The 9,796-nt window shown below is 39.1% G+C and overlaps 1 protein-coding gene across 5 annotated transcripts in view; it reads left to right on the forward strand.

Annotated features, from left to right (window-relative positions):
* PPP4R3B (protein phosphatase 4 regulatory subunit 3B) overlaps nt 1-9,489 on the forward strand; it is a 67,726-nt gene extending 58,237 nt beyond the window's left edge. For all 5 annotated transcript variants that reach the window (XM_008254387.4, XM_008254385.4, XM_002709860.5 and 2 more), the window contains 2 exons: nt 1,091-1,293; nt 7,105-9,489. In XM_008254387.4, coding sequence (XP_008252609.1) covers nt 1,091-1,293; nt 7,105-7,200 — 299 coding nt within the window. In that variant the 3' untranslated portion in view covers nt 7,201-9,489. The remainder of the gene's footprint in view (nt 1-1,090; nt 1,294-7,104) is intronic.
* The last annotated feature ends 307 nt before the right edge of the window (nt 9,490-9,796 follow it).

The following is a 9,796-nucleotide window of genomic DNA, read 5'->3' on the forward strand; positions in this document are numbered from 1 at the left end:
AATCAAATTCTGTCTTTATTGACATGTACTACCTGACTAATGTCAGATGCAGCAATAAGATCATACTTAAAGTACTCCATCCTGTGTGGGATGCCACACTGTTAAGAGTGATATACAAAAACAGGAACAACCAGATGTGAAGAGAGATTCCTGCTCCGTAATAGAAACCAGTAAAGGAACTTGGGCTATTCAGGGAATAAGAGACTGAAAAACTCAGTCATTATCTTTTTTTAAAAAAAGATTTATTTATTTATTTGAAAGAGTTACACAGAGAGAAGGAGAGACAGAGAGAGAGAGGTCTTCCAACTGATGGTTCACTCCCCAAATGGCTGCAATGGCTGGAGCTGAGCTGATCCTGATCCAGGAACCAGGAGCTCCTTCCTGGTCCCCACATGGTTCAAGCACTTAGACCATCCTCTGTTGCTTTCCCAGGCACATTAGCAGGGAGCTGGATAGGAAGTGGAACAGCTGGGACTCAAACCAGTGTCCATGTGGGATGCTGGCACTGCAGGCCAGGGCTTTAACCCACTATGCCTCAGCATTGCCACACATTTTTTTTAAAGGGTAGGTTTCCACCTCTTTTTTTTTTTTTTTTACGATTTGAGAGGTAGAGTTACAGAGAGAAGAGACAGAGAGAAAGGTCTTCCATCCACTTGTTCACTCCCCAAATACTGAAATGGCCAGAGCTGGGCAAATCCGAAGCCAATTAAGAGCCAGGAGCTTCTTCCAGGTCTCCCACATAGATACTGTGCCATCTTCCACTGCTTTCCCAGGCCACAAGCAGAGAGCTGGATTGGAAGAAGAGCAGCCAGGACATGAACCAGCATCCATATGGGATGCTAGCGCCACAGGCAGATGCTTAGCCTGCTGCACCACAGTACCAGCCCATTACATGATTTTTAAGGTCCTTCCTAAAGATTTCTAAGATTCTAGCTAATAAAGAGTAATGACTGTACACATAATGCTTTCCTATTTTAGCTATTAGAAAACAAATTCAGTGTTTCACAAGTTTTAAAATTATTACTCATTTTAGATGCTTTGACTTAGCAATATTTGTTGATACAAGTTCAAAATTTTACTTTTGCTTTAGCAAAAGAAAGTGAAGACAAGGAAAACCTTCCCAAAAGGACATCTTCTGGTGGCTTCAAATTTACTTTCTCGCACTCTACCAGTGCTGCTAATGGAACAAACAGTACGAACAGTAAATCTGTAGTAGCTCAGACATCACCAGCAAGTTCTAATGGGTCCTCTTCCAAACCTACAAACTTGACTTCATCAGTAACAGCTACCAAGGTATGTGAAACAGTACAATACACAAAACTTTGCTTTTTTTTTTTCTTTGACAGGCAGAGTTAGAGAGAGACAGAGAGAAAGGTCTTCCTTCCATTGGTTCACCCACCAAATGGCTGATATGGCCAGCATGCTGTGCCAATCTGAAGCCAGGTGCTTCCTCCTGGTCTCCCATGCAGGTGCAGGGCCTAAGCACTTGGGCCATCCTCCACTGCACTCCCAGGCCACAGCAGAGAGCTGGACTGGAAGAGGAACAACCGGGACAGAATCCAGTGCCCTAGCCGGGACTAGAACCTGGTGTGCCGGCGCCGCAGGTGGAAGATTAGCCTAGTGAGCCACAGCGCTGGCCTAGCCTGCTTTTTCTATCTATAAAATTATTTCATATTTACCAGAGAAAATTGGTGAAATGCAAACAAAAATGAAGGCAGATGATTCTTATGTTGTCATATTTTTATACCCATGGGTTTATCAAAAAAAATCTTTTATAAATACATTTTCTCTTTTTTTTTTTTTTTTTTTTTTTGACAGGCAGAGTGGATAGTGAGAGAGACAGACAGAGAGAAAGGTCTTCCTTTTGCTGTTGGTTCACCCTCCAATGGCCGCCACGGCCGGCGCACTGCGCTGATCCGAAGGCAGGAGCCAGGTGCTTCTCCTGGTCTCCCATGCGTGTGCAGGGCCCAAGCACTTGGGCCATCCTCCACTGCCTTCCCGGGCCACAGCAGAGAGCTGGCCTGGAAGAGGGGCAACCGGGAAAGAATCCAGCACCCCAACTGGGACTAGAACCCGGTGTGCTGGCGCCGCTAGGTGGAGGATTAGCCTGTTGAGCTGCGGCGCCGGCCTATAAATGCATTTTCATATCTTGAATTTATTTGTTAAAATTTTTTTTTCTGGCCGGCGCTGTGGCCATATGAGGCCATTTGCCTCATAGCAAATGGATTTGGCATTGGTTGTGTTTTTTAAAACTATTTTAAATTTTGTATGAAGCCGTCTTTACATTTTTCATTATATAAACCTTCCTTTAACCACAAAAAGCAGTGGCCTAAAATAAAAAAAAGCGTAAATATAGGGACAATTGTTAATATAAGGGTAGAAGCTCAAAAAGTGGAGCTGCTATAGTACTACTAACTGAAGGCATACATCTTGGTTTGAATAAGTTCTTCAATTTCTCAAGGTCTTTAGTTACCTGGTTTTAAATGGAGATAAAATAGCTCCTACCAAAAAGCTTGTTGAGATGATGAAATTACTACTTTATAAGTTTGTTGAAAAGATTGAATTCAAGCACTTGTTAACACCTTCCAAATAGGTTAGCTTTTTTTTTTTTCAATGAAAGCAGTTTGTTTCAAATGATATGCTAATAGTGGTATGCTATTTTACAAATTTAGATATAACTTAATAGCTTTCTTACACACATAGATGAATTTGACACTCCTTACTATATACTCCCCTTTATTCCTTCTTGCGTTATAATTTTTAGTTAAGACAGTGTTTGTTTATAATGACAGTGTGCATGTTTAAATTTTTTCTACTGTTTATGACTTTCCATTTTCTAGAGTAAATAATTGCTAGTGTTTTTTTCATTGGTTGTAATATGTATGTGCCTCTCATTAATTCTTTTAGTACTTCTTAGGTTGGTTTCCACATATTTTTCTCATGGAGACAGCTCTCATGAGCTGCTACCCAGTTGTCTTGAGGCTTTCTCTTCTATTATCCTAAGACTTTGACTGCACTCCTTTTTTGCATCATTTTTTTTCCTGGATCCCATATTTCCTTCTTCATTTTTGTGTTTTTTTTTTTTTTTGAAAGATTTATTTATTTATTTGAAAGAGCTACACAGAGAGAGAAGGAGAGGCAGAGAGAGAGGTCTTTCATCCGCTGGTTCACTGCCCAGTTGGCCACAACAGCCAGAGCTGTGCTGATCAGGAGCCAGGAGCTTCTTCTGGGTCTCCCATGCAGGTGCAGGAGCCCAAGGACTTGGGCCATCTTCTACTGCTTTCCTAGGCTAGAGAGCTGGATCGGAAGTGGAGCAGCTGGGACTCATACTGGCGTCCATATGGGATGCTGGCACTGCAGGTGGTGGCTTTACCAGCTACACCACAGCACCAGCCCCTTCTGTTTCATTTTGATAGAGCATATCCTCTGTGTTTCCTAAGGATCGCTTGAGAGGTAGAATTTGAGACTTCACATTATTCTTAACTCACGCTTGATTGACAGTTTCACTGAATGCAAAACTAGATTGGAAATAATTCTGTCAAGAATCTGAAGTTACTGTTGTCAAGAAGTGTCGCTCCCCTTCTTCATGGAGGAATGACACTAAACCCTGCCTAGGCTTCATATCCGAGTCACGGCACCATTATGTCGCTCCCCGTCTTTGTGGAGGAATGACACAGGACCCTGCGCTTTTGTCTGCTCGGCCCTTCCCGGGTTTGCTGCTGGTTCTTCCCGGGTTGGCTACCGACCCTTCCACCTCCGTGGAAGGGCGGTTCCCCCTGCCACTTTCCCCACTTCCGCGGGGGAGCGGCACACCGCCGGCTGGCTCTCTCGGGGGCTGCACAGGTGTTCCTTCAGATAGATGTTCCTGGTGCATGTTGTCTCTCTCCTCCTTTATAGCCCTCTTCCGCCAATCCCAACTCTGCTACCCACACGCCGAGTATGCTGCTCTCCTCCAATCAGGAGCAGGTCCTACAGTTTATTGGTTGAACTGGAGGCAGCTGTGTAGAAGCTGTTTCCTCCTCTCCCAGCGCCATATTGTGGGAGAGCAGATGCATAGAATAAGTCTTAATTCCAGTAACTTAGTCTAGTCAGAGTTGCTCCCCACAAAGAAGTCCAAACACATTTTTTTTTCAAAAGATCTCCATTTCACTCATATAGTAAGTTTTAAAATAATCACAGATCATTAAAACAACAATACTATATCTGTATGTATCCCCCCTCCCCCATCCACCTTTTGTTTTTAAAGATTTATTTATTTGAAAGGCAAAGCAGCTAAGGTGAGGCAAAGGTGGGGAGATCTAGTCACTACCAGGGCTGGGCCAGTTCAAAGCCAGAAGCCCAGAACTCCATCCCCATCTTCCACATGGCTGGCAGGGGCCGAAGCACTTGATCCATTTTCTGCTGCCTTCTGAGGAACATTAGCAGGGAGCTGGATCCAAGTGGAACAGCTGGTACTGGAACTGGTGCTCTGTGCTCATATGAGATGCCAGCATCGCAACTGGTGGCTTCACCTGTGCCACAGCACCCACCCCCAATTCTCATTTGTATATCCCCTTGCAGATACTTAGTTCTTGACTTCCTCCTATTATATGAGCTAACTTGCCTCTGATTATTCTTTCCAAAAATAAAAATGCTATGATTGCTTTCATCTGCTGTTTTCTCTTCCCATCCAGTTTTGTTTCTCATGGTGTATATATTTATACTTTTTTTAAAATTTTTCTTTCATTTTAGTGAAGTTTCAACCATCAGTGGAAGTAAATGAATTTGAGTCTTCCAACAGCATTATTCATTATGACCTAATTACACAAATGCCTGATTTTTAAAAGTTAAGGCTGAAAACATTGTATATGAATTTACAGTACACCTGTAGATTATAAATACCGATGCAAAAATCCTTAGTAACTAAACATCTTATCCATGTGATATTCCATTTACAAAGATGGTTCTCAACCAATATCATAAGTAAATAAACAAGAAAGGCCATTTTCAGACAGAATTCTAAGTGAACATGATTATATAAGAGTAGGTATAATTAAAATCTGCTATTTTAAAACTGCATTTCAAGTGATATATCTGAATCCATCAACTTCACAGGGTGCATCTCTGGATTACATGCTTTTTTACTTTTAATATGTTGTATTTACATTTTACAGTAAATATTTTCCTGAGTGTATATTTGTTCATGGTATATTAAAACATAGATAATATAAATAAAATTAAATAGTATAACTGATTTTTTTGAACAATTAATCTTAAGCAAAATCATCACCTTAACTGTTAACCCTTCAGGGTTGAAATGTTTGCACATGATATATAATCCATAATATAATTAAAATTTTATTGGTAATTTATTGTCATGTTTGTCAGATTGGTTCCTTGTATACTATATTCTTTTTCTTCCAAATTTGGCTTAGAAACTAAGTAAGAGAAATACTTTTACATATTTTCTTCTTCAACTAATTTATAAGATAGTTTACTGAAGTCTAAATACTACCACTATATCACTTTTACATTACAGAAATGACAAAATTGAGGTATGGAGATATTAAATCACTTGCCAAAGGTCATACAGATAAAAAGTGGTGGCATTGGGAATTTGAAGCCAGTCAGAATACTATCTATCTATATATATATATATATATTTTTTTTTTTTTTAAGATTTATTTATTTGAAAGGCAGAGTTACAGAAAGGCAGAGGCAGAGAGAGATTGGTCTTCCATCCACTGGTTCATTCCCCAAATGACCACAACAGCTGAAGCTGGGCCTTTCCGAAGCCAGAGCTTCTTCTGGGTCTCCCACGTGGGTGCAGGGGCCCAAGGATTAGGACCATCTTCCACTGCTTTCCCAGGTGCATTAGTAGGGAGCTGGATTGGAAGTGGAGCATCCGGGACGCAAACCGGGGCTCATATGGGATACCAGTGCTGCAGGTGGTGGCTTTATCTGCTACACCACAGTGCTGCCCTCTATATTAATGGTTTAACCATCCTGCCTCTTACTTATCCAAACCAAAGACAAATGTGATTAAGCTGAAAACAAAGCAGAAGGATTCTCACACAAGTATACAACTTTTATTTAGTTAACAGGCTTAATTCTACTTTAATGGGATTGGTTCAGAATGAAGGCAGTCCTGCAGACATCTGTAATTTTGGGTCAAGTTTCCAGAGCTTTAGTGGGATTTCAAAGGAGTCTTATTATTCATACTATTATTCTTAACAGGCCAAATCTGAATCATCCTTACTTTTCTTACTCTAGTTTTTAGGAACCATTTCATATCTTTAGTCATTTAAAGTGCTCTTGAGGGGCCGGTGGCTGTGATGTAATAGGTAAAGCCGCCACCTGCAGTGGCAGGATCCCATATAGGCGCCGGTTCGAGTCCCAGCTGCTCCACTTCCCTCCCATCCAGCTCTCTGCTATGGCCTGGGAAAGCAGTAGAAGATGGCACAAGTCCTTGGGCCCCTGCACCTGCATGGGAGACCTGGAAGAAGCTCCTGGCTCCTGGCTTTGGATCAGCACAACTCCAGCCGTTTTAGCCAGTTGGGGAGTGAACCATCAGATGGAAGACCTCTCTCTCTCTGCCTCTTTCCCTCCGTGTAACTCTTTCAAATAAATAAATAAATACATCTTTTAAAAAAAAAAAGTGTTCTTGAAAGAAAATATTAATGTGTACTTAGTGGTGAAATACACACATGAACAGAGACAACAAAGAAACAGTGTAAAATTCGAGAAATGAACTAGCTTATTTCCAAGTTTAGTGGAAATTTGGAAGCTAGAAGTTTCCAGCTTCCAAATACAATGATTGTTAGTCCTACTATTTAGAAAAATACTGTTTTCCCACAGTCAAATTTTCCCGATTTAAAATGAGTTCTTAGGTATCATTAAAAACTCAGGAAGCAAAAAGAAAAGTTGAGGGCTGTAATGTCACCAATTGGTAGTTAGTATTCATAATTTCAAGTGATTCCTGTATCAAATTTAAATATGTTAACTTCAGATAATTGTGACTTAGAAAAATGATTTTCAGTATCTTCACATGACTGCATTTACACTAAAAGCTTATTGTTTTTAAGTTTCATATACTTCAAAAAATTTTTTTTAATTCTTCACTAGGGAAGTTTGGTTGGCTTAGTGGATTATCCAGATGATGAAGAGGAAGATGAAGAAGAAGAAACATCCCCCAGGAAAAGACCTCGTCTTGGCTCATAAAATAATTTACTGGAGGACCATCAACATGTGGTCTTACTAAAATGCTGCAACTGTTCAATGAGCTGAAAATCTGAATCAGAAAGCCTTCTCACTTGAACTATGAATATACAGGAGTAGCAAAAGATACTCTGTGTCAGCTAGGAGAGTTTAGTTCTGGTAAAAACCAGGCTTCCCAGGAACTTGATTGCTTGCTAATAATTACAGATTTTTGCCTTTTAGACTGTCAGCAAAATGTCTAAAAAAGGTTAGTAACCAGAACCTAGGAGATAGCTTCTCAGCAAGGAGTCTCAGGTTTTGGGCTCGTTTCTGGGGGAGGGAAGAGGCTGATAAAATAACATTAATGCAGGGTTGCTCCAGGGTGGGTATCCAATCTAGAAACAATTATAAAACTTCAGTTGCAAACCCAATAACATTACTTGTATAATGGTGCTGGCCATGTTGTTTTAATCAGTTGCCTCTTTTTAAAATAGATTTTTATGGAAAAAAATTCATCTATCATCAAAAATGAAGTTAATGTTGGGACCATTTCTTTGCAGATTTCACAGGAATTCAGCCTTGTAGGTAGGGGGAGGTCCAGTATTACAGCACATGTTGAGTTTTCCACACCAAGAATTTTCAGTAGGTATTTGACAAAAATAATCTGGATCCAAAATAGACAGTTTTGTTAAAGGAACTTTGAGATAACAGAGACCAAGAATCAGTACAGTAGTTTCCAAAATTTGGGGGTACATAGAATAAAATATTTTCAACTGCCTTCCAATACAGTCTTCTATGGAAGATACTTTGAAGACACTTTCTGCCTTGTTAGTGAAGTTGTCACTGTCCCCAGAACTGAAGCAAGTTTTAAAAAGTATAAAGACTAGTAAAGGATAGTGCTGAATGAAGTGGCATTAAAGTGTCAACATCAGCATGCAGCATATGAAGCTCTTCCAGAAACAAAAAAGGGTGTACTATGAAAGCTTTTTTAAAAAGAATAAAAGCACATTCCATGTACGTAAATGAATTTAAAATAATGGAGGCAACAGTTCAGAGTTTTTATTTTTAGAACAGCAAGTTAACTGTAAATATTTTAATGTTAGTTTACTCATCTATGATCTGAGATCATGCTGAAGTAAGAAAAATGTCCCCAAACTACAATTTATTACATTGGGAAAAACTAAAAATAGGAATTCCAGCTACAGTCTTTAGATCACCTTTGTAATGTGTTATGGGTCCATTTTTCCTGGAATAGCTTAAACTGAAGCAGTTCCCCCTGTTTTTTTTGGAGATTTTGTAGTTAATTTTAATTTTGGCTATTGTTTGGAAAAGATGGGCTGTCTGTGTAGATATGAAGTATAGTTTTTCCATAAAACAGATGTTTATTTTGTATTAAAAATACCACTGTACTTGTTTTACACCATTTGTATACATGTGGTGATATTAATGCTGAACTGTAAAATTCAGGAATTAAAATGTGACCCTCTAATTTCATGATTGATGCTTGTGTTTGTTTTGTTGTAAATATAAGTTAAATCTTTTATGTCCATTTTACACTATCTTTTAAAAGCCAATAAAATTATCCATGGATATTTATTATAAACCACTAGTTCATATTCTAATCTGAATGAAAGAATTCTAAACAAGTGAGGGTCAACTGCACTTTAAATATCACTGACTACATGGAAAAAGTGTCATCGGGCAAATAAAATCTCAGCACTGCAGCATCATAGCGTGGAGCTATTCTCACCTCTTTCAGGAAGGGTGTCCTTATACTTTCCACAAAAATCGGTAAAATTAGCATATGAATACTCTCTTCAAGCAAGTTTTATCAAGCCACTACTTAGCATCTTAGGTCTTAATAAATCGTATAATCTAAGAAGCTCAGGCCTAAAACATTTCTCTATTTACTGTTCTTAAATAGCTTAAGTTCCAGTATAAAGTGTTATCTTTGTATCTTGGAAAGACTCCCTCTAATTTTCCTTTCTGAAGAACTGCCATGAGTCTCAAACTTTTAACTGATCATCAAATCTCATCATATATAGCAGAAATGTGAATGTTTTCTTGAAATACAAGTTACATATCCATACCCATCACCATATGAGATCAAGACATATCTTGAAAGAGCAACCATGAAGATTCCACATGAGCTGCTGTCTTACAATAACTATGCTAGGCAGAGCTGGGTTTTTATATCTTCACTCAGTGAAGCAAACTAGAGCCCACACTTGTATGCCTTAGGACTTCTTAAAGTGATATCTGTAAACATGTATCCAATATAAAACTATTTTTAATAAAAGTTATCTGAAACAATTCTGTGTTTTAATTGCTAGTTTTTCCTTTTGTCCACCTAGTGATGCAAATGTACCAAGTGAAGAATAACTCTGGTTTTTCTAAAAGTTAAACATTGGAATTATATAGCTAAAATGAGCTTTGGTGTCCCTTTTTTAAAGTTTTATAGTTGTAGACTTAAGGAGAAAAGATGTAATGATAACTTAAACCTCAGGAGTGTCCTCCAGCTAGGAAAAGATGGATGGGGTTGTTGGGGAGGGTGCCACAGCTCTGAAAGTTTCTTATGGGTCTTCTACTTTCCTGGTTACCTTTCCACAGGCTGCAGAGA

This window comes from Oryctolagus cuniculus, chromosome 2, assembly GCF_964237555.1.
Source record: "Oryctolagus cuniculus chromosome 2, mOryCun1.1, whole genome shotgun sequence".
NCBI classification, from domain to species: Eukaryota; Metazoa; Chordata; class Mammalia; order Lagomorpha; family Leporidae; genus Oryctolagus; species Oryctolagus cuniculus.